At 38.1% G+C, this 25,348-nt stretch overlaps 1 protein-coding gene across 7 annotated transcripts in view; it reads left to right on the top strand.

The window, feature by feature from the left end:
- SUGCT (succinyl-CoA:glutarate-CoA transferase) overlaps positions 1-25,348 on the top strand; it is a 732,345-nt gene that overhangs the window by 614,993 nt on the left and 92,004 nt on the right. For all 7 annotated transcript variants that reach the window (XM_055347702.2, XM_055347701.2, XM_019030300.4 and 4 more), the window contains one exon: positions 6,251-6,314. In XM_055347702.2, coding sequence (XP_055203677.1) covers positions 6,251-6,314 — 64 coding nt within the window. The remainder of the gene's footprint in view (positions 1-6,250; positions 6,315-25,348) is intronic.

The raw sequence follows: 25,348 nt of genomic DNA, 5'->3' as shown, positions 1-25,348 counted from the left end.
CAAGATCAGCTGGAAGCTGCTTTAGAAAACTGAAGAAATTGCAAGGCAACACTAGAACTTGATATCTAAGTTCCTAAAAATGACTGTATTTTGGAAATTCAGTAAAACAGTTTTGTGTCTAGAGAACTCTAGGCATTCATTAAAAGCTTAAAATAAGAGCACTCTCCCCCAACTTCTATAAAATAAAGAAACCAAAAGGAAGTACCTGCAATTTACTCAGTTAATTCAATTTAATTTAAAAAAATTCAGTAAACGTTAATTGAGCATCTACTAGATAGTGCCAGATAACATTCATGGCACTGGGCATATAGCAGGGGACAAAACAGATAATATTATGTAACAATAACAGACCAGTGGTTTCTGCTTAATTGGAAAGTTTCCCTTAAAAGGCAGTAAGCTTCTTGAGGGCATGACCTTGAGTTTTCTGTGACCCAGTTTTTCCTCAGCACTTAACAATGCCTGGCACATTAATATGTATTTAATGCTTATTGTTAATTATTGTTCTTTACTGTTAGTACATTTAATATGTGTTCAATGAATGTTCCCCAAAGCCACACATCTTGTACCTGATGAAGCCAGAGTTTGAACCCAGTCTATTGGTAACAGGAAAAACAGTTGCCGCTTCTTGTGAGCACACTCTGCACCAGGGCCTATGCTCAGGGCTTTATACTCATCATTGCACTTCGTCCCTTAGAAAGAGATATTATTATCCCCTTTTTACTAATAAAGATTCTTTTTTTAAATTTTCTATTTTTAAAATTTTTTGAATATATTTTTTTGAAACGGAGTCTTGCTCTGTCGCCCAGGCTGGAGTGCAGTAGCACAATCTTGACTCACTGCAACCTCCGTCTCCTGGGTTCAAGCGATTCTCCTGTCTCAGCCTCCCAAGTAGCTGAGATTACAGGCACACACCACCACACCCGGCTAAATTTTTTTTTTTTTTTTAGTAGATGCGGGGTTTCGCCATGTTCGCCAGGCTGGTCTTGAACTCCTGAACTCAGGTGATCCACCGGCCTCGGCCTCCCAAAGTGCTGGGATTACAGATGTGGGCCACCACGCCTGGCCACTGATGAGGGTTTTAAGCCTTAGACTACTTAAATGCCTTGCCCAAGATCACCCTCTGGGTCCATCCCCTTCAAATACTTCCAATTTTCACAGCCTTTGTATCTGTGGTGCCAGAGTATCCTTGGCTACCTGCAATGGTGCAGCTCAGTTTATTAACTAATAGGACCACATGGTGTCATGTAATCTGTTTGGCTGATTTTCTTTCCCCACTAAAGTGACTAATTTGTTTTACAGAATTGACCACATCAGCTAGTTATTTTAATGGTAAATCAAATAAAGCTTTTCCATTTTTTTTTTTGTCTCCAACTGCCAGAACCTGGCTAAATTAGACACACCTAAATTATAATCCAAGATCAGCCATTTAGTAATTGTGAAATCTTGGACAAATACTTAGCCCCTCTAGGTTTCTAACACCTTATCAGTAGAGATGAAGATAATAATTCCTACCTAGTCTGGTTAATGAGAGGATTAAATGAACAAAGCTTTAGCTCCTAACCCAATGCCTGACCCTTAAGGAGTTTTGCTGAGCAGCACCTGCTGTTACTACATTTATCATTGTTATTTTTAACCTTAACATCTAATTTCAATATTATCTTTGTTCTCTGGTTTTTACTAACCTCCCTGACCTAAGTCATATTATCTTAATCTAACAAATCACCAACTTCTTTCAAGATAGGCAGAGTTACTTACTTGCTCCTCTTTGGATTTGCTCCTTTGTTATGGAGCTTAAACTGTGGTATAACAATTTATTTATATGACTGTGTTATGAAAAAGATCTCTTATTGTGTACCCTCTCTTCTAATTACATACATTTTTAATGCAGGTTCATTCATCTTTTCACTGCCAGCTTCTTCATTTTGCCTAGCATATAAGTGCTATCGTGTTTGTTGAATGAATAGGTCATATCAATATTCGCAGTGAATAGATAGGTCAGTTCTCTTTTGTACGTTATTGCTAATGCCATTGATGGTATTACTTTGATTTTGATATGTGTAAGGACACTGTAGTGTTTACAAATATCATTTGTATATGTAATTTCATGTCTTTTCATTAGAATATTCCTCTCTCACTTTCCATAAATATTTTCACTGTCTATGGATTTTTATTTTTTTGCATTTTTTGTCTTGCTAGTGCTATATTACAATTTTTTTTCTTCTGCCATTTCTGCCATAGGACTTTATAAAAAGACTTTCTTACTTTCACTTAAACTTTTATTTCCCACGTTACTTTAAGGTATACATTTTACTCTTTCCCCCCATCATTAATACATTACCACTTGACTCTGTCATTAGGCTGTCAATCTGTAAAACGCTTGAGAAAGAAAGAGAGACCTTATTTTAAATAGGCCTGATACTTTGCTAAAGAGGTTGGCACACTGACTGCAATTCTATTCTTGTCAAGAATAGGCTTTTGAAATTTCAAGGAGAAGAAATGGAATTTAGAAGAGCTACTAAACCATGAAAGACCTAGGAAGGATAAAATAAGTAAAATGAAGGAGAAAACAGTAAAATCCAAAGACATTGCTAAATGGACAGAATTCACTACAAAATTCTGGAGAAATTCCCTGCCTTATATTGAAATAACTCAATATGCAACAAAGAATGCCCTGAATGGCCAGACCTAGCACCAAGGCATGAAACTCTCGTTAAGCCATGAATATCTTAAGGGAAATTATAGCAGTTAATTGTTAGTGGTCAGAAAATGAAACATTTTTTAATTGAATTTCTAGGTTAAGGTGATAGAGGTTGGGGTGTTGGGGCCAGATGAGAAAAGAACAAGGAAACATTTAGTAACCATTCACCAAAAAATGTTATACAAATGGTGATAACAGGTAGTTCCTTCATTTCCAATGAAGTTTAGAGGAGACAAATTTAATCATGTGGCAAAGTTAAGTGTCAAACATGAAAGGGAGTTGAAGTGTCAAACGTGAAAGGGTAATGAAGCGGGAGAGACTTATGTTAGAATTCAGACAGACTTCCTGGGTTCTGAAATCCTCTAATATGTTACTAAGCAGAGCAGGATTCGCCCCACAAACAAGGCTGGAGAGTTTTCCAAGATTCCAAGTCATTAGGCAGGGTTTCCAGGGACAGCACTGCCACAGCCCCCATTGTTCTGTGGGATATTCTGACCTGATTCACGAAGAAAGCCTATGGAATCGTATGGACTTCACACTTTATATGAAAAGGTTGGCGGCAACCAAGCAGGGGAATACATCAGTTCCTTCTGAACATGGGGCTCACACCAGCCCATTTGCCTCATAATTGTATGCATGCTACAGCAAGTGAGAAACTGCAACTTCCTCTGCCGAATGTAAGAAGAATTTATATTTTTGCTTAAAACGGAATGGTTTTCAATGCAAAGGCATTGATAAGGTTAAAGTTTCATACTGAAAATGTCCTATATAGACAGCAATCGGCATAGGGGTGGAGAAAGTACACTCTTTAAACTGCTTCCGTGGAAAATTTCAATCAACTGCTAGCTTTTGCTTCACAAAACTTTGACGTATGTCCCTTGACCTTTACCAACTACCCTTTCACGTTTGACACTTAACGTTTGCTACATGATTAAAATTCAGCGTTAATTAATTTCAACACTATCAGTTAAGTTATATTTAGCTAAGAACACTCACTTTTGTCTTTCGTGAGTAGCACTGCAGTGTTATTACAAAGAGGTAGTCAGGAGGGCAACAGAGATACGAGGAGAGAAGAATGATTCAGTGTGCAGATAATTGTTTTGAGTGAAATTTAGCTCGGTATTTTTGTTCCTGTCCTCAGTAGAACTGAGATTTAGCACCTCCCGTTGGCATTTAGCCCCCACCCCCACATAGGAGGAAGCTGTGCGGGGCGGGTGCTGAGAACGAGCCACACCAGAATTAAATTATAGCACAATTCTAACACTGGCGAGAATTTTATCTGGCCAGCTCTTGAGTACAAACCTGGTGATCCCAAAAGAAAGAATCTCTGTGTGGTGTGTTATCATCTTCAATGAGGGAGGTTGACATCGTTGTTTAAAGAGCATCACCCGAAAAGTGGTAACCATTCCCAAAGAAACCAGTGGCAGCCAGAATATTTAGCCATAGCAAAACTGTAGTTCTAAACTTAAAAGGTCACCCATGAAGTTGTCTTATTGATGATTTATTTTATGATGTGACTCACTAGAAATGAATAAAACCCAAGAAATTTGAGGTCTTTCTCCGAGTTTAACAAAGTGAGAAAACATTTTATTACTTTCTTTATTCCATGCTCTTTTGCTCTGTGAATGGATTATGGTAAGAAGGTAGATATGCAAATCTTGCTTTTACCTGAAGCTCAAAATGCTGTAGAACCATTATAGCTGCCACTCTTTGGGATGCTGGCATGAAATCGTGGTCTGTAAGATTACTGTGCCACTGAAATACTTCTGTCATTTAGATGCACGTACAAGACAGGAAGAGAGGTTCTGTGCTTGGTAGATAGTGTAGGTGAAACACAATTTATATATAAGATGCCCATAAATGTCTTACTAAGGTTCCAGTAATAGATGTTGGATTCTTTGGGACAATATACCCAGGTAGCCTCCAATTGTTTTTTTTTTTTTAATAAAAAATGTGTTGCATTTTTATTTGCGTATCACAAAACATTTTGCCTCCAATAATTCAACACTTATGTATCGGAATTTGGTTCCATGCCCTCAGCCCATCCACCACCTTTAGTTGGAGGGCACTGCGGATTTTGTCTTTTTGCCTACCCCCAGGGAAAATTCCAGCCTTCGTTTGCCAGGGATTTAAGTTGCTTCATTTCAGTACTCAAGTGATTCAGCATCAAGTCACATTTCTCTTGTCAGGCACTGGTAGAATGTCCCTGCACTAGTAACTGGCCTTAGATTTTAAATCCAAGCCAAAGCTACCTTGCGTTCTTGGTGGGACACCAGATACCTATCTCGGTCCCATTGTTGTGGGATTAGGAGGATTAGAGAGAGACTTTGGGGTGTATGTAGGAGGGTATTTTTATTACTGAGTGTATTTAGATTTAGTAGATTTAATGTTTAAAGATTGGGTTTAGAATAAAGATAGTATTTGATTTTTATGTATATTTTATAAAAGGGGGTGGGTTAGTTTGAAGTAAGTTTATAGTGGCGTGAAAGTAGGGATCTAGAAGCAGGATAAAGATAGTTAATTATTGTATATGATTGTTGTTAACTAATTTAGATGTTTATTATTTAGGTTTTGTTTTAAAGAGTTTTGTATTGGTTTATTTTATAATTTTTATTATGGTGTTTAGATAATTGTAGTTTTAGGTTTGTTTAGGTTTTTTTATGATTTTTGTTGTATTTTCAGAGAAAATAGAATTTGAAGTTATTAGTTATAGAGAATAAGAATTTATAAAAATATACTTATTGTCTTTGAAATAAATTAATTTAATATATAAAAATTTATTTTATTTTATTATTATTTTTTAAATTTCCTGCCTTACCATTGCATGAGAACCTAATCAGCCCTCTGGGATGAAGTCTCTGGCTTTTTTACTCCAGTATCCTGGAATCCTGTTTCTGAACTCTAGTCTTATGCTTAAGGTCTTGGCCACCATTGAAAACGTTCCTGGTTCAGCTTCCCTGTGCTTGCCTCTGACCTGGGTCTCCTCTGGATTTGCTGTCAGCTGCTTATTTGCTTGTCACAGCAGCCCTGAATCCTTCTACCTCCAGCAGTCACCGAGCCTTCTGGATACTCTGATTTATTCTTCAAACTGGACTGACTCCCCATACCTTCTGCTGAACAGATTTCCAGGAGCATGTGTACCACCCCAGTGTGCTGCTCTGTTCGAGGTCCTATTTCTTGACCTTGGCCGAGTCCTGCCATAAGGTTATGCAGGAAAAGGCTGAGCTTTAATATTAGGGGAGCATCCATAAATGAAAGAGAGGAAATCATCTGCTATATTTAGGAGCAAATAAAAATTTTAAGAGTGGGAAGGTCTTATTGAAATGTTTTCTAGTCCTTGAATCCTCTAGTCTTTTTTGGCTTCATTTGGTGTATTATAGGATGAAACGTTATTTTTATGTCAAATATTTACTTTCAAATGAAAATTTTAAACACCTCTGTGTTTTGCCATATCGTTCTTTGATGTCGACTGAATAGATGGCTGTCCATGCCTTGCAATTGAAGATGGTTTTATTTTGTAAATTATTTTTCTCTCTGTTTTTGCCTTTTCAGGTATTACACAATGGCCTTGTTATGGAGATGGAGCATCCAACTGTGGGGAAGATTTCCGTCCCAGGTCTGAAAAGTTTTGGTGTTTTCTCTAACACCTTTCTGTATTAATTGTCCCATATGCTGTTTACTACAGGTAGCTTATGAGCTCCCAAACAACTTTCCAAGACATTATCCAAATTTATAACATTGGGTAAAAGGGGAATCCTAGGACTGCACTCACAAAAATGTATGCTGAGACTATGGCATTGTGTCTTAGCTCTAAGGAGTGTCGGATTGCCACGATGACAAAAAAATGCTCGCATTTCTTAATTCCATTTTGTGTAATCACGTGCTCACAAAAGTACATCATGTAATTATCAACAGGTTGATAGTAATAGGTATGGCCAATAACAAGAAATAGAGTGTCGTTCATATGAGAATTGGAAAGAAAGCCAGGCAAGATGTAACTGGAGTCCGAGGAAGGCTACTGACTGCTCAGGCTCGGGCATTTTCTTTCAGAACCGTGGTTTAAGGTATGGATCTTGGCTTTACAGATCAAGAAACTAAATGTTTTCAGTACACCCAGAATAGATTGAATTTTTGTAAGTTGATTCATACTAAACCAACTCACCAGAGACTGCTGCCTAAGCCGAAATGCCAGCTTCTTTACTTGCAGAGGGAGCTCTTATTTCAGCAGCCAGTAGCCTCATGCCTACTCTCAAAGCATCCTCTTAAGTGGTGCATTTAAACTGCAGTGAGAGCTTGTGACCAGTACATTTCCCTCCCACAGCCTCCATTTCTCTGATAATCACAATATTACCTTTATCAGATATGTTTTTTCTCTATTCCAGGCATCGCTGGAAAATCCACATTCCAGCAATGGAGCTCCAAATTATTTGTTCATTGTGTCCATATTTTCTAGACTAAACACAAACCAAGCACTTATTTTTTTTTCTTTTCTTCTGATGGAGGTCAGTGAAATTAGCTAGGATATAATTTTTGTTATTGTTTTTTCCTAAAACCATTTCCTGGCCATCTTACTTGGAATTTAGGTATCTGCCAAACTCTTCAGTCACCTCAGTCAGGTGGCATAGAGTATTTACTTCTACAGGTATCTGATCTCATTTATTGAAGGACTATTCTTGTTAATTTTATCCTAAATAGAATCTAAGATTTGGGATCAGCTTTATAATAATCTCCCATAGCCTACCAGATAGTGACCACTCGCACATGAAAAGAGTAAGAAGAGGGAAGTATGATGAATAAAGAAAGTTGAAGAGAAAATTCTAATGTTCAAGAACATAAGGAATATTATGCATGGATTAAGGAAGGTAACTAAGAGAGCAGGTATAAGCAAATGAAAAACTGAGATCACATGTTCTAGGGAAATGTTATATGGTATAGAAAAGTGGTAGAAAAAAATGTTGACAAAAGCTAAGAAGTTCATTAGTTCATCCACTCATCTATATTACTGAGTATATACTATGTGCCAGGTACTGCTTTGGGTCCTAAAAATACAAAAATAAACCAGACAACTTCACCCCTGGCCACCTGCAGCTGATACTTAATAGAAAGTTGAATGATATAACAACCAACAAATGTTTCTATAACTGTAAGTCATAAGTGCAAAGAAAGAAAGAAGAATGTGCTGTCATAGCGAATGATGGGGTCAGGTGGGGCCTTCTGTAGTTTAGGTGATCGAAGAAAGTCTCTCTGAGAGGCAGACTTATAACATGACACTGAAGGGCAAAACGAATAGAGGATGAGCATTTCCAGCAGAGGGAACAGCATGGGAGAAAACCCCGAGGTGATGAAGTGTGGGGTGTGTTCTAAGCCAGGATGAAAGGTGGGGAAGTGGGGCAGGAAATGAGACTGGAGAGGTAGGGAGAGGCTGGGGGCCCTGTTAAAGTTGGGTTGTCTCTCGTTTTAAGTAGAGGAATAAAATGACACAATTTACAGCTTAAAGCCAGCAGTCAGGTTAGGAAGTGATACAGGAGTTTAGGTGATAGTGTCTTAAATTAGGGTCATGGGAATAGAAATAAAGAGAAGGGGTGGTTAAAATAAAAAATGTAATCATAAGTCTTTGAGTATTAGATCTTTAGAAAACATCTGGTCTAGTAGTTTTTGATATTTATACAGTAAAACTGATTTTCCACATGAAGAATCCATAGCTAACACAGATGGAAGCAGAGTTAGGCTGATTGATAGGTTAGCACTCCTATTGTTTAGCTTTCCTCCTCTGCCCACCATGTTGTGGTCTTCCACACATCTCTCCTTGGAAGTCTGGGCCCTGAAGAACCAGTGATCACTTAACCCCACAAGTTTACAGATGAGGTCATACAGGGGTTGGTATCCCCAACACATTAGAGAAAGGGTAAGCATTTGAAAGTCAATATGATTGTCAGCATGATAATGAGGAAAAAAGTAAGTCAGTGGCCAACCAAGAATGAACTCATTGGAGGTAACACTCTTTCAGTCAGGCGTAATTTGCTGACTTTCACTGTAAATGAATGAAAGCTAAATCTCAGGAGGAGGGAAGTATTATTTACAGATTACTAGAAGGAAAGAATATTTCTTTTGCCCACTTTAATTTATCAATGTATCAGGTAGCCATTGTCACAAGAATGCTGTGTAAGAAATAACCTCAAGCTCTTAATGGTTTTCAAACATAAGCATTTGTTTATCCCATGCATGTGGATTAGCTGGGATGTTTCATATAGTTTGGGCTCAGCTGGGTAGCTTTGCTTCTAGTTCCAGGTCTGGCCAGGTTTAGCTCCTGCCTGTGCTTGGAGTCATTTCTAATCCGTGTGTCTCTCCTACTCTTCTGACGGTCATGGCTGCAGAACACTGGGGCAAGCAGAAACCACAGTGCTATGTAAGATGTTGGTGTACAGCTGGCAAACCATTCTGCCTGCATCTTATTAGTCCAAGCAAATTTTATTTTTTAAATTAATTTATTTTGAGACAGAGTCTCACTCTGTCGCCCAGGCTGGAGTGCAGTGACGCAATCTCAGCTCATTGCAACCTCCACCTCCCAGGTTTAAGCAATTCCCCTGCCTCAGCCTCCTGAGTAGCTGGGATTACAGGGACGTACCACCACACCCAACTAATTTCTGTGTATTTAGTATAGGCGGGATTTCACCATGTTGGCCAGGCTGGTCTCAAACTCCTGACCTCGGGTGATCCACCTGCCTCGGCCTCCCAAAGTGCTGGGATTACAGATGTCAGCCACTGTGCCCGGCCAAAAGCAAGTTTTAGGCTGTATCCAAAAGGGTGGGGAAATACATGTGACCCTTTCTGAGAGAAATTTCAAAGTTATATGGTGAGGAGCATGGGCACAGGGAGAAGTAAATAATTGGAGTAAAAAATTCACTTGACTACAACAAGAGTTCTCAGATCCACAGCAATTTCTTTCTCCTTTTTTTGTTTTAATCTCCCTTTGGAAAATCCTATTTTTGTTTAGTGTTTATAGGGCTTAGTCATCTTTTTGGTATGTCTATCTTGTTATCTTGTATTCTTTCTATAGAATTATCAATATGGGAATTCCCAGATTTGAGATGAAATGCATGAGTCTAGTTAATGTTTGGAATTAGAATCTGAGTGTGTTTTGAGTGCAGCACATCTGAATTCCTCATGAGAGGGGAATGACAATTTTGCTTACAGATGTCAGATAAAAAGAGGCTATTGTATCTCCTAATTCAGTATATCCCAAAAAGAGGCCACATAAACAGGACAAGAGTTGTTAAATGCAAAGGGAATTTATCAGTAATATAATTTACAATTTGTCTGTGGATTCTACCTGTCCTTGATTTTATTTACCTATGATAGTTCTGCCTTTCTTTGTTGGGGATGTTCCCATTGGAGAACTCATAAATGCTATAGACATAACTCAGTTTCCTCAGAATGTCTCAATATGGTAAGTCTGCCAAAACAAGAAACACAAGCTACAGTTAAAGGTGACTTTTGCTACACTGTTTTCTGGTTAACTAGTGGAGACACATTTTGAATTTGCTAGACATAGTTCTATAGATTTACACATACATATCCACATCTTCACATTTATAGTAACAATCCTTATTAGGATTGTTATTAGCATTATTAGCATTACCATCTTGTTACCATTCCAAATTATTCTACTTATTTGTATTTCCTGCCTTATTTATGAACTTCTTGCAACCAGTACTGAATTTTCTGTATGTCACACTAATTTGCCTGAAGCACTTTCTTAGTCATTACCAGAAACTTGTCTCTTAAAAACGGCAGTAAATCATGTGATATTTATAGAGCCTTCTTTAGAGTTGTATAAATCCACATAGCATTCCTTCAGATGAGAGCTTATTGATTAATACATTAAAGGTACTGGTCAACCCGTGTTTAATATACTTTGGACAAGGATAGGAAATTATTTACCTCTTAAAAATCCCTTTTGGCTACTTAAAGAAAATAATTATTTCAGCCATTTAGTACATTGTTTCAATCTTTGTAATCATTACCATTATTAAAATACAATAAGTAGTATCATCTAAACTATTTCCTTTATTATATCTATTGCAAATACTCCCTTTCATATGATTCTCTATCATCTTCAAACTATAATAAAGAGTTAGGAAAGAAATGTAATTTGTGTTTACAGATGATCTAGTTAAAACATGCAAACTAGTTAAGCCCATGAATTATCTCTAAGTATGAGTTTTAGTTATGCTAATGCTATTGTTCTTTATTTAGTATATTATTCATTAAAGTACTCCCTCATCTGAACTTTAAAGCCTATTATACAGTTAAAAGTGAAGAGAGACAAAGAAAAATGAACTATCAATGGGCATATAAGTGAGAACAGGTATTATGTGACTCTTTGCCAGACTCTAACATTCTGGTGTTCTAAGAGCCCTCAGTGAGGGAAGTGGTTGTTAGTTTGAGGTCACCATTAGCTTAATGATAGAAGAGTCAGCATGATAGGCACAATGTACTAATTTGCTCTTAATTAATATAACCTATATTGAGTGCTAAAACCTCAAACGTTCCCTCCCCTTCCCCCCACAACTAACCTAACTAAACTTACTGTGTCTGGTACACTATTTAAGCTCTGGGGAGAAAACTGGATAGGACCAGTCCCTCGTGGAGCTTATGCTTTGCCAGGGAAACAGGCATGAACAATGAACATGGAAAAGTGGGTTGAGTGTTTCCTTGGAGAATCAGGGGCTACAGCTCAAGGCTCTGGGTGCACATACCAGGGAGACCTCACTTAGTGTGTAGGCTGAGGAAAGGTTTCTCTGAGAAGTGAAATGTATACTTCACTTTCAGTGTGTAACTAAGTACAAAAACAGTATCAATGTTGAATCTGTGAGTGGCTTTCCACTTACTGTGATGTGCTACTGTAAATATACCTCTTTAATTACTTCAGGTATCTTTGATGACCTATTTAAATTTGTGTACATCATTGTACATAGGATAAAATGTTTTCACGTTTTTATGATAAAATTTGAACAAATAGCTTTTTAATAGATGTAATGATCCTATGATTCATCAACAATGCCAATGATTCTTCAATGAAATTATATAATGTAAAAAAAATGCAATCAGATACATGAACAATGTGAGTGCCTGGCACCCTGGAGGAGCAGAGAAAGCACTCCAGTGGAGAAACAGGGAGGGGGCAGGCTCACAGTGACCCCGAAGAGGGATCCAGAGGCCAGAGGAATAAGTTCTAAAACAGAGCTAATAATCACATTAAATACAAATCAAAAAAAATTCAAAGCTACCTATGCTGGGGTCCCTGAGATTCCTACTGTCTGAGGAGTGAAGGTAGGACTTGCAAGTGGAGCTTGGATAGAAACCACCGGTTTAGCAGATGTTCTCATGGATTGATTTTAGGGGTAACTTCTATCTCTGTTGAAGACTTTTGTAAAACTTACAGTGTCCTAAATTTTAAACTGTGAAATTGATAGAAATTTGTATTTGTTAATTACGGAAATTTAAAAAGCACATTAAAGTTTACATCACAGCATTTCTGCAACAGGAGATGGGCCATTATGTAAATTTCACCTTATTTGTGACTTTAGTGGGAAGATCTTGCATAAGTTATCACATTCCAAAGGTTGGCCAATTTCCACCAAGCCATTCACTATTTGCATCTTCTTGCAATCACACCGGTCTTTGGCCTTTGAGCCAGAGTGGAGCATGCTGTCCTTGCATGTACTGTGGAGGTGCCAAGTTAGCATTGGTGCTGAGCGCCAAACTTCAAAGGATGTCATTGGAATAGAGTTTGATGTGTAGCTCTGCAGTTTCTCACCATAACCTTTTTCAGATACTTCCTGTGAATGTGCGTTGCAGTCATTTGATTCTAGTTGCACTTCTGGGAAGTGTTTCAGTGGTGAGTGTGTCTGTGCTGTGAAGGGGAAGCAGTCTTCTATACATGCAAAAGGATTCGAAATTGAATTGCTTCTGCCTGCTGGTCCCCTGATCTGTGTTTTTCAGAAAGCAGCTCCAAGTTCTTCAATATATTTTCTCCATAGTATTTTAATACTCACATTTGGAACTTGCAGCAGTTTTTAACTAGTGGGTGTTGGATGCAGAGACAGTAGTCACCACCATGCATTAGTGTAGTTTGAATCAAATTATTAGAATATTGATGTTTGGATTTTAAGGTGAATTTGTATAAAGTTCAATGTACTCCTCTATTTTATTATCGGACACATTATATTTCTGAATGTTTTGCAAGATGTTTTGTAAGTAATGATCTAAAACACTTCGCTGGGTTTGAGACAGTATACCTTCATAAGCTCCCGGAGGGCAAAAATGTCATAATTTGAAGTCTAACCAGCACCCTGTATGCCAACTAGGAACTTAAGAACATTTTCTGGATGATGATTACAATGGAAAACTATTAGATAATCAAAAACTTGATTTATGATCCATTTATTCAGTATGCATTTTTTATTAATGGACTGGCTACCTGCAGAAGCTCTCTGATAACAATTTATTTTACTTATTTAGTTAGTTTTCAATTTGAAGCCCATACATTAAATGGAGTAACTGCCTTGTATTTTCCATGCATTACAACTCTGCCTTTTCTATGCTACACAAGACTTTGCCTTCCCCTGTTACTTTTAGCTTTTTTCTTCTCTTTAGGTAGAAAATTAGATCATGTTTCTGAAATCACATGTCCTCAAAGTGCAGTTAAATTTCTATAATGGATAACAGCAATGGGGAAAGCTGTCACAAATCTCACTGGGGAAAAAGAAAAATTAAGAGGAACCAAAGTTTCAGCATATATCTCTCCATAAAGTTTAAGTATGTTGGTGCTCATAAGGAATTCTGTGTAAAACCAATGTGAAAATGAAAGGTGAGATAAGTTATTTCTTCCAGGTAGAAAGGCCTTTCAGATGACAACAGGAAAAGTGTGTAAAGTTTTCATGTTGTGCGTAGTGCATAATCTATCTTCTAGAAAGAGCATACTCCTTTAGGGACCAGGTTAAGCTGCAAAAAGAGGAAAGAGATGAAAGGAAGTTTCTAGAGTCTGTCAACAAAATGAGAGAAAGCTGGCAGGAAAGTGAATTTTCAAATAGACTAGCTAGGGTACTTCCCAAAGTCCTCAATTATTTTTTTACCGTTATTAAATCCTTAACCCATGGCAGGGTACTGAGAGTGAAATCAATCAGTGTATTCTCAGGTGACTTGCCATTGAGTGCCTGGAGTCTTCTCTGGAAGTCCCTATAACAATAAGGTGGGATAGTAGACATTGTTACTGTTCTGTGAGAAATGAATAGCACAGTGATTTTCCTTCCTAGGAGATCTGGGAGGAAACAAAGGAGGCGTGAATTGCATCCCCAGGAATGTCTTTCCATCAGGCACCAGAGAAGCATCAGGAGCCAAGTTACTGTCGCTGATACAACTCAGGGATCTCCATCAACTATGCTTATCTGTGGCATGAGGAAGAAATATTTTGTGAGACCTGGGCTTTCATGCTCTGGGAATTCTTATTTCTGTTAGTTGGGACTTGGAAAGCTGCCAAGAACTCAGTTGTTCTTTTGCAACATATCCTCATCAACGTAGACCCTAGTGGGTTTCCCAATAAGTGAATGTGTCTAACAGACAAGAAACTCTTATTGCAAATCAGCCCTAAGTTATCAATGAATTCCTGGGGTGCAGAGTAAGTTTTCACTACTAGGAAGTGATATTTATGCTCAAGAATTTTCCTGGGGGAATATTTAATTGGACTCATACATTCTTTGGGATTTTTTCCAGTATCTCTATGCAGAATGATCCTTGAGATTAGAGGTATGTTTTAAATAATCCGAGTGGACCATTGAATGTTAACCTGAATATAGAAATCAAAAGAAAAATAAAAAGCCACAGGAAGAGTAAAAGGCTAAATGATGGTATACCGTTTTTGCTATTGTGTCAGAAGATGTATCAGAAATTTTCATCGGTTCTTGATTGCGTTCCTGGTGTATTAGCTGCAGCCAACCTTCATTGAGTACACAAAAAAGTCTTTCTGGATCAACTTTAAGTACTGACTTTACTATAAGCATTTAGGGAATAAATTAATCAAATTTAATTAGACATGTAAACTGATTAGAGAAGTAAAAACAAATATCTTACAATAGCTAAATACAAAAGTTTTAAAATTATCTTCCAGTTTGGACTTCAGTGTCATGGCATTAACTTGGAGAATCAAGAAGTGACATTATCTTTGCCTCCAAGTGGCTTCAGCTAGGAGTGAGTTGCTTGGCTTTATTGTTGGGTTTATTCATGGTTGGACAGGGAGTCATTTTAATCCTTTCTCAAAGAGGAGTGGCTTTGCTTTCCTTCAGCATTACCAAGAAGGGATTTCTTGGTGCATGAAGAGATAAATTGGGCTGAATTTCATGGAATTTTTTTTTTTAATTATCAGTCTTTAAGATGTCAAGAAGTATTCTGATTAAGAAGACTTAGATAAAATATTTATCTTTACTAAGCCAGATGGAGCAAGCCATCTTTTTATTTAAAATGATTGTAGTTTAATTTTGACTAAGCATACAATGTTATGTTAATATTAAAAAGATGTTGGTGGAGATAAAGAAATGGTAGTAAAGGGGTTAAAGAAAAACCTCCGGATACCTTACTATAATCAATAGGAAATGTATCATATCCCATTTTTCATATCATCCCCAAACCTTCAGGATTTGGGGGCACTGAGCTAGGTATGTGGGCCTTATTGCTTCTCTCCTCAGCTGGAGCGAATCTTATTTGTCCTGTATGTATCAGCTTTAATGAAACCATATCTTCATGTTGTCATATCTTTATCTGGGTATGGCATTAACAGTCAGCATGTCTCAGTGTTCCTCCTTTGAGTAAGATGTTCTAATACCACATAGGAAGGGGGGCCCGAGGGACCTTGAAATGCTTCCCTAATTTGCCCTTTATCTGAACATTGTGTAAGTCAGAATGGGCTGTGTGCCTCTTGGAGTGGGTTGCCAATTAGTCTAATCTGCTTACAACCCTTGTGTCTGTTTGAAATGTTCCTAAGAGCTCTAAATCCTGGGTTATTTCAAGAAGCCATAAGCATTTCAAACAGTTAAGCAAAAACCAAATTTTAATTAAATTAAAAATGAAAAAAATTAACAGGACATTTTGGGCATTTGAGGCGTGGATGTGGTCAAATAAAAGTACCAAGAAGATGCTGCAGCCACAAAAACTAGAGAAGCACTACCCTCCGTAGACTTAAAGAATATCTGCAACAGAGACTAATTCTGCTTTCTCTTTGTTGCTGGGCCTTCAAGTTCATGTGTGACCTTAAGTAACTGACTTCAGCTTCTAGTGCCTTGTTTTCTTGTTCTAATGGGATTAGTCTTTTCATCCTTTTAATTTAATGGAAAAATGCAATTCAGTGTGCTGCATTTAACTATATTTTGTGAATAGGTTTTAATGGCATAATTGCTGTGGAGCATTCACATTTGAGAGGAGGGAATGTAAGTGAATAAACATCTGCTTAATACTTGTCTATATATGGTATATATATGAATACTTTATATACACCATTTGTTTCTTCTCTGGGACAATTCAGTAAACCATATTACTATGTCCATTTTACAGATAAGAAAATAGAGATTTGCTTAATGTTGCTATACCAACCAATGTTAGTGTTGCAATTCAAACCCAGCTCTGGGTGTATCTTTAATCTATCCTCTTTTCTCTATTTACTATTATCTCCTAAAGTTGAGCCAAAAAGGGAAGTTGAACCAACTATTGAGTTTTTTTTTTTTACCTTACTTACATTAGTCTCTAATTTAAAGGCTGCTGGATATATTTTAAATGTTTTATTTGAAGATCAGTTGACATTTATTTAGATAATATTTACATTTTAAGAATTTAAAGTTAGATTCAGCCTATCTATTTTGGGATTACCTATTTTGGGATTACCTATTTTGGGATTACATGGGTTTTTTTGTTGTTGTTTTTTTTTTTTTTAACAAAGTCTGTAATTGTGTTTCTATTTCTAAAAAAAAAAGCAGCAGCAGCCATCAGAAAATGTATTGTTAGGCCATTTTAATATTCTCAAGAGTATATAAGTGTAAATGCACCAAAACATGTGGACTACATTTCCCGCTAGTTGTACTGTTTTCACACATTAACAGAAATGCTGTTTGGAAGGGGAATAAAGGAGATATGTTTGGGATATATATGCAGATTTCAATCATCAAAAGACCCAAGATATTAAGCTGCCTCCTGGAATCACCCAGAATTTTTGTCTTTCCAGTGATCTCTGTGGCCATGGTGCTGTGTGGGCAAATTTCCTCTTGCTGACCTGGGGCTGGTTTTATTTCAAAGTTACAGCCTGATTCCTTAGAGCAGCATTAATTAAACTGCAAACAATGTTGTGTTGGTATAATAGAGTTAAGTATCAACCCAAGCATGTGGTTGATACTATGGCCAGAAAAGTTTAAAAATAAATTAGTGACAAATACTGAGTGATTCCATATAAGGTACTTAGAGTAGTCAAGGTCATAGACACAGAAAGTAGAATAGTGGTTGTCAGGGGCTGGAGGGAGAGGGGTATGGCGAGTTAGTGTTTACAGAATACAGAGTTTCACTTTGGGAAGATGACAAAGTTCTGGAGATGGATGGCATAATAGTTGCACAACAATGTGAATGTACTTAGTGCCACTAAAGTGTATGCTTAAAAATGGTCAAAATGGTAAATTTCATGCTATATACATTTTCAGCTACAACAAAAATATGATTCATAAAAATATTAATTAACTTCTATGATGTTTTCATGTGTACATGTAGGATGTATGTGTGGTGTGCATACAAAATAGGCTAGAATGGAGAGCATGTAGGCTTAGTCACCGAGACCTGAGCTCAAAGCCTGGTTTTGCAATTTATGCTTGGAGATCATTGACAGCCTGTCTCACGTATTTCAGTGGCAGCTTTCTTATCTGTGACAGGAAGACCAAATACTCACTGCAACTTATAATAATTAAATAATAATAAATGTCCAGTGCTCAGCACATAGAAGGATTAAGTGGAAACACAGTATAGATAGTTAATAAACTCGTAGCTTCATCTACAGTAACAAGTAGTCTTGGGGAAAAATAAAACTAGCCACATCATTAATTTTTCAACCATTAAACCTTGAAACAATCACACATGTTTCTCTAAGAAATAACATAAAACAAATCATCCTTTCGTTTAACAAATGTTTATCTAGTGTTTACTCTGTGCCAAGTCCTGGCTGACAAGAAGCACTGTGTAATGGGGCATGTGACAGTGACCAGTCAAATAAGACACAGTGAGGACTGGGAGATCCTGAGGCTGCCACTGCCAGATGCGTGCGAGGCTAAACTGGCCCCTTTGTTTGTTTTCCAAGTAGGAGCTCTTGGATAAATATTTTGTGTATAAAGTCAATGGAGACCATGCAGTGTGAAAGCCTCCTCCAAAATCATTATTTTCAGACAGTTCATGCAGGTGAAAATAATGCAGAGGTCATAGATAACACTGTAACAGCTTAATTATGGGAAATTAGAGAGGGGCCCATGATAGAGCACAGCATTTCCTAAATGTTCCTTGCCTAGAGGACCCTAGTTTTCTGAAATAGTAATAGTTGTCCCACCACAAAATGACCCTTTTGTCAAACAACTTTGGGAAACCTGCATTAAGCAAAGGTCAGTGAATTTTCTTTACTTTGACATTTCTCAGAAGCATTGATAGTCTAAAATGTGTTTGCCTAAGAGGGAGATATCGAAGACCATCTTTCCTGAAGTTATTTGACAGCAGAGCCCTTTTTCCCCCAGAGCGCTTATTTAACATCCTGTGGAAAAGTGATTTTTGGGTCACCCCACTAGGAACATGTGTCCCTTGGAGCCACATGAGACAAGTTGTAATGGTCATTTACTGGAGAAATTGGCTGGATTATGCTAACAAAGGGAGAGGAAACCAAATAAGAAAACTGACCGTCCTCCGAGGGTCAGGATTTTCTTTTGTTTTTTTAGCTCAAGGGTCCAATGTTCCCGGGGAGCGTCAAAGTGGGTTCTTTCTGCTATGATAGCTGAATACCCATGAACACTGGGCGGGAGAGGGTTGGCCAGGAGCACGCCCCGGGGAACCTGTGTGGTAAGAGACCTCCAGTGGGGGGCGGTGATTTCACTCCTAGTGGGCTCAGCCCCCACCAGAAGAGCTTCATTTGACAAGGAAAGGCATTAATAATGGAAATGGATTGAAGGTAACACTGACGTGCAGATCAGGAATAGCTCACACGGTGATGCTCTTGCACTAGAAGCAGAAACTATCCTGGGATCTAAAGAAATCACTTAAGAAGAAAACATTTCCTCTTCATTGAGCCTCAGTAAAGCTGCATGAGGAGAATTCTGCACAATTGTTCGTACTCTAGCTTAGAAAATGGAGTTGATTAAGTGGAAGGAAACTTTAAAAATGTGACAAAGATGATGAGGTGATTAAGGGGTAGGTTTTAAGTAGCAAGATGTGGGGAATTTAAGATGTATGACTAGTAGCGGTGACAGTGAGGTTTATGATAGCTGCCTATAAATACCCAATTAATTGCCTAATGTGGCAAATGAGAAGAAACAGGCTTTTACCACCAAAAGGGAAACTTGAAGTATATTAGGGAAACAGTATTTAACAGTAGGGGTGATTTGGCTGCCATGATACAGAGAAATCAGTTGTGTTATTTGGATAAAGACTTGGAAAGGTACTTTTCTTCCTGATAACATCCTGGTGTCAACAGATTATTTTTCTTTAAAAAGGATGCATACATTTTCATATTTCTTAGGAGCAGAGATTGAAAAATAGAGAAAAGTATTTAATTTGCTATAATTCAGGTTGCCTGAAGCCTCCAAACGTGTTTTCCCCCAAGCTGAATTATAGTAATATCTTTGACGGTAAGAAGCATAAAACAACTCTTTTTTTTTTTTTTTTTGAGACGGAGTCTCACTCTGTTGCCCAGGCTGGAGTGCAGTGCAGTGGCGTGATCTCAGCTCACAGCAGCCTATCCCTCCCAGGTTCAAGTTATTCTCCTGCCTCAGCCTCCTGAGTAGCTGGGATTACAGGTGCCCACCGCCATGCCCAGCTAATTTTTGTATTTTTTTTTAGTAGAGATTGGGTTTCACCATGTTGGCGAGGCTGGTCATGAACTCCTGACCTCAGGTGATCCTCCCACCTCTGCCTCCCAAAGTGCTGGGATTACAGGCATGAGCCACCCCTCCCGGCCAGCATAAAAAATTTTATGCATTGTATTATACTGTATGTGGAGCTACACCTGATAGTGTAAGCCACAATAAGGCTAGTTGTAGGGCACACCTGATAACACTCGCTAACACTTAGTGAGCCTGAATATGAATTAGGTGCTTTATACAGGAGTATTTAATCAGCACATGGACTCTCGGGGTGTGGCATTAGAATCCTCATTTCACAGGTGAGCAAACTGAGCCTCAGATAAATTAGCCCAAGGAAGGTCACATAACTAGAAAGTCACAGAGTCAGAATTTGCATTCACTTCTGAGTTACTCAGAAATCCATGCCCTTTTATTGCGATGCTCTACTGCCTCCTGAAGGCATTTTTTGATTATCACTTTTATAAACTTTAGGCTTAGTTTATATGAAGCACTCCTGAGAGTGAAATGGTTCGCTCATGTTTGAGAGTGGTGGTCACCAGGGGTGTTACTCAGGCTTGACACAGATAATCCTGTGGCATGGCTTCAGCAAGCAGCTTGCCCAAGGTTGCACAGAGAATGAGATTGGCCAGGCTAGAAGGAAGGGCGGTTGGCTCCAGCTCACCGGGCATTCGTATGGTATATGGAGGAGAACTGCCAGATCTCAGAAACAGCATCCAGATTTGATTATAACTTCTCTTTGTGGTCTTTGAAGCTTTGTGTTATTTCTTCCCTTCACTCGTGGAGTTAGGATCTATTTTCACATAAACAGAAACGATTCCTCCTTTCTGAGCACTTCATTGTTGGTGGCATTGTGGAATGTCCCAGGAAGGGGGGAATGGGGCCAATTAGAAAGGAGAAATTCTTCTTCGGCTTGCATGTTTATATGAAAATGCCAAAGCCACCAGCTGTTGCAACAGCAGGCCTAGGGTAAAGCTCTTCCCCAACTGTCCTGCAGCATATATACAGCAGAGGGAGGTCTTTTCAATAGGCTCAATTAGAAAGTGGAAAACAGAAAGCACCCCCCACCAAAAAAAAGTGTGGTCTTGTGTTCTTGAGTTGCACAGCAAACTTTGGAAATAAGTACTTAAGTATACTTTTTATTTCTGCAAGAAGTTCCCAAATATGAGCATGAAAATGACAACTCAAATTCCAACCATTCCCTGTTAAATGCCTTACCTCAGCTCACCACTGAGGAGTTTGTTCCTTGAGTAGAGAGAATGTAGATTGAAAAAAATTAATTTCACATTTCTATTTATGGGACATTTGAGACAAACAGCCCATCAGTGTTACTGTTACCTCATTCACCTTTTTTAGCCATCAGGACTGACTGCTTATGTCTTTTACATTCATGGGACACATTTCAAATATGAGGAATTCAGTTCCATAGCAGGACTTAAGCAGAGATGATATATATCATCTTATTTGGCTATCTTTATAAGGCTTTCTTCTTTTCTTAAAAAAAAATATAAATGGTATATTAGTACTGATGGAAAAAACAGACCTGACAGGAAGGTTAAAAAAAATAAGCGACTTAAACAATTATTCTGGGATCAATTCAAGAGAGTAGGGTGGAGTAGAGTCTGAAACCAAACAATATAATCCCAAAGATTATATTTGTTAAATGAAGCTTAATTGGGGCTGTTTTACTGCATTGAACTAGCTAAGGAGTTTTCCCTGTCAACCTTCCTGATAGAGGTAGTTCCAATCCTATTTCATCCCTCTGCTACCTTGTGTACAAGGTGAGCTGTCAATTTCTTGGAGAGGAGTAAGATCACAGCTGGGACTCACACACAGTTCTTCCAAGCATGCCACAGGTTGGGGCTGCAGTGTTCTTTCTGTGGTGTGGAGGCTCCTCTTTCTCTAGTGTTCCAATCCTAGAGGTTCTTTGTGCTTATGGTATCTCAAGTTATAATCAGAATGGTATAGTGGGGTTTCATAATCTCCTTTGCCAGCTTATAGCAGTAGAGTCCCTACATTCTCAGAATGTGTAAGTGACAGCTTATTTCATATTTGGCATTTAGATTCAATGAGATTTAACAATAGTTTTTATTAGTTAATTTCTCTTCATTTGTAGTGAATTACAGATAATTTTCTTTCTGATCCTTTTTTCTAAATCTTTAGTTGTGAAATTTTCCAGTAAGACAAATACAAACAACTGTCATGTAAATACATTTGGTCTTAAATCAGATTAGAACTGTGGACTCTCCAAACCAGACGTTCTCATTCCAGTTGAAATACCAAGGTATTTTCTATGGAATTGGATTCTCTTCATTTCAAAAAAAGTAAACTAAATAAACAAACAAAAAAATGGCTTGAAAATGCTTCTTGGTCTCTTTACATTCAAACTCCTTCCTGGAATCTGAAGAGCCTGATACAAATGCTTTCAGGGACATGCCATTAAAGAAAAAAAAAAAAAACCCCTAAAAACTGTGTTTTTCTCCTGAAATAAAAAATAAAAAATAAAAAATAACGAACTATTATAAAGTCATCTACTTTAACGATTTGGGTATTCATGGAGCTGAAAGAAAAATGAGCTATTTAGAACAAGAGGTTTCTAAACCAATATAAATTGCCAATTATGTTCTTCTTTATCTTTTAAGTTTCCTTTGTCCTTATGTAAAGGGTTTAGGAGGTAATAATAAAGACCAAGGGAAGGCCCATACAGGGGGAGGAAACTGGAATTCATGAGTTAAAAAGAAGTAGAGGAGATACTCATATTTGAGTAGTTTCTGAAGTAGTCTAAATCTTTCACCCAGTCAACCAGGGCGCCTTCTCTCAGATGCAGGGAAACCCTCTGACCACAAGGCCCCTTCCTGTTCTTTTCTTGAATATCAAGCATCACCCTCTAAGTTTTCAGCCATGTATTTTCTTTGGACTACTCTTTTTTACCTTTATTAAATGCTTCACATATATGAAAGGAAATGTCAACATTCAACCTTTCGTGTGAGGTGGGAAAAGGCAAAAGTTTATTTCGGTGCTCTCCTATTTAAAGACAACAGAACTCTGTTGTAATATAATTTTTTATACTTGAATTCCAATATAATATAGTTGAAACCATGAAGCCCTCAAAAGTGTAGAAAAAGTGATACATATAATCTATATACAAATCCTGTTGTCAGTCCTGGTATAACTAAATTCAACCTTAAATCTTTAGTTATTTATCTATTTAGAGACAGGGTCTCACACTGTTGTCCCAGCTGGAGTGCCGTGGCGTGGTCTCTGCTCACTGGAACCTCTGCCTCCCGGGTTCAAGCAATTCTCCCACCTCAGCCTCCTGAGTAGCTGGGATTACAGACACATGCCACCACACCCAGCTAATTTTGTATTTTTAGTAGAGATGAGGTTTCACCATGTTGACCAGGCTGGTCTCGAACTCCTGACCTCAGGTGATCCACCTGCCTCAGTCTCCCAAAGTGCTGGGAAAATCTTTATTTAATATATGGATATTCCTGTTGTTTTTTCTTTGTTCCCGCAAATCTAAATTCCTGCAAATCCTGTCAATTTAGTATTTTTCCTAATAGAAATTGTAAACTTCAATATGTTACTAAGAATTAAGCTTTGAAGCAAATAATTTTTTCCTGCCATATTCTCTTAGGGTATGTATAGAGAACTGCTGGAGTATTTGAAAATTAACCAGTAGTCAGTTGTAGATTTTAGCAAATACACATATTTTTCATATAAGCAATCCAATCCTATCCTCCTTGCCTATATATGCAGTTTGAGGTGGATATGTGTTCACATGACATATTTTGAAATTCCAAGTCAAATACTTTAAGTATTATACAAATGTAAGTTACTGGTAATATTATTGTGTATGTGACATTTAATTTGCACCATAGGGAATTTAACAATATTGGATGAAAGTGATAGCCTGGATATAGTAGTAAAGGCATGAAAACTGGTGCCCACACTTAAGGAGGCCTTATATTGATGATGATGATTACATAACAGCAATATCTCCACATCTAACCTAAGAAATGTTTAGATATGTACTGTCTGGATTATTTACTTATTACATGCTTTTGAAAATGTTCCAGTGACTTAAGACTTTTGAATCTATCTTTTGCAAAGGAAGAGAAAAGTCTACTTAAACCACAACACTAAAAACAAGTTGGCTTACAGGAATTGACCCCCTGCATTAAAGAAAAACAAAAAACATAGGTGGTGTCTTCATAGAATTTTTCTCAAAAGGGTGTAATATTAATTCCTGTAACTTAAAAAAGCCATCTGTATAGAGTTTTGTACCTAAAATATAGGCCCATAGAATGTAAATCACATGATATAAAAGAAAACTATATGGTATTCCTAAGCCCTAACATTCCCAAACCTATCTGAATGGGGCATTTTTCAAAATGCTATTGGTCCAAAGGGTCTCTCATGGGACCCAGATCTGATATGAAACCACACAGGAGAGTGACAGGGTTAGTTGCCTAATTAGGATGGAGCAGCCCATGGATGTGAGAACTTGGAACTGGGCAGGCCAACTGGTGTGGGTCAGAGTGGTGGCAGAGGATGGCCTACCTGTGGGCAATGGAAAGAATGCTGACCCATCAGGTGGGGCACAGTAACTGGTAAATATGGTGTCAGAAGATTTAGCAAGAGATGAAAAGGTGCCCTGATAGGCAGTGGACAAAACACACAGAGATCGTAGGTTCAAGAAACATCACAGAATCCTAGCAAATAGGTAAGACAGAGGCTTCAGGTAAATCCTTCTGGATAGCAGGGCCTCAGCCACAAGGCCAGTATTCAAAAGCAGAATTCAATTCCTGACATTTAAGAAAGAAAAAGCCAAGAACAAGATGGAATCATTGATTTTCCCATATCCTGGAAGGACACAGTTACCAGAATAGTTTTAAGGGTGGAACTGAGACCAAGGGAAGAAGGCAGACTTTTCAAAACTTGAACAAAAGGTAGGAATTCATTTCAGGACACATTTGAGCACCATGACTGTGTCTGAAGACATAGTGAGGACTGGCCATGGGTCATCTGAGCTTGGACCAAGAATGCCCCATACTCCCTCAGGGTCCCAGGCTCTGTAGAAATTGGGGAGGAGAATTAAAGGGCAGAAAACCAAGCAGCATATTATCCAGATAAGGTTTTCAGCTCAGTCTTGGGCTTCTTCTCCTACATTCAGCAGGTAAGATTCCATAGTCAGGGGCCTCAGGCTGCTTCACTACCTATTTCTTAGAACTCTGCACAGCTTTAGTGGAAGAGGCAGTGGCTGCTCAAGGAGGGTTCACAGCAGCAATCTGCAGGAAGCCTCGGCTGCTTCCTGTGTCCCTGGAAAAGTTCTTGGAAGTTTCCTAGAGTCCTCAATGGCACCATGGACTCTTGTTCTCCATAAAGGATATAAGAATGATGTTTCAACTCGCCTAGGCCACTTTGTGGGAGGCACCTTTTGACCAGGAGGCAAGGTCACCCAGGAATCTGTTCAGTGTGTTTAATGCCAACAACCCCTAAATGTTTT

Source organism: Gorilla gorilla, chromosome 6 (assembly GCF_029281585.2).
Source record: "Gorilla gorilla gorilla isolate KB3781 chromosome 6, NHGRI_mGorGor1-v2.1_pri, whole genome shotgun sequence".
Lineage (NCBI taxonomy): Eukaryota > Metazoa > Chordata > Mammalia > Primates > Hominidae > Gorilla > Gorilla gorilla.
Note: the sequence above shows the minus strand (reverse complement) of the source record. Positions and strands in the feature narration are given on the sequence as shown.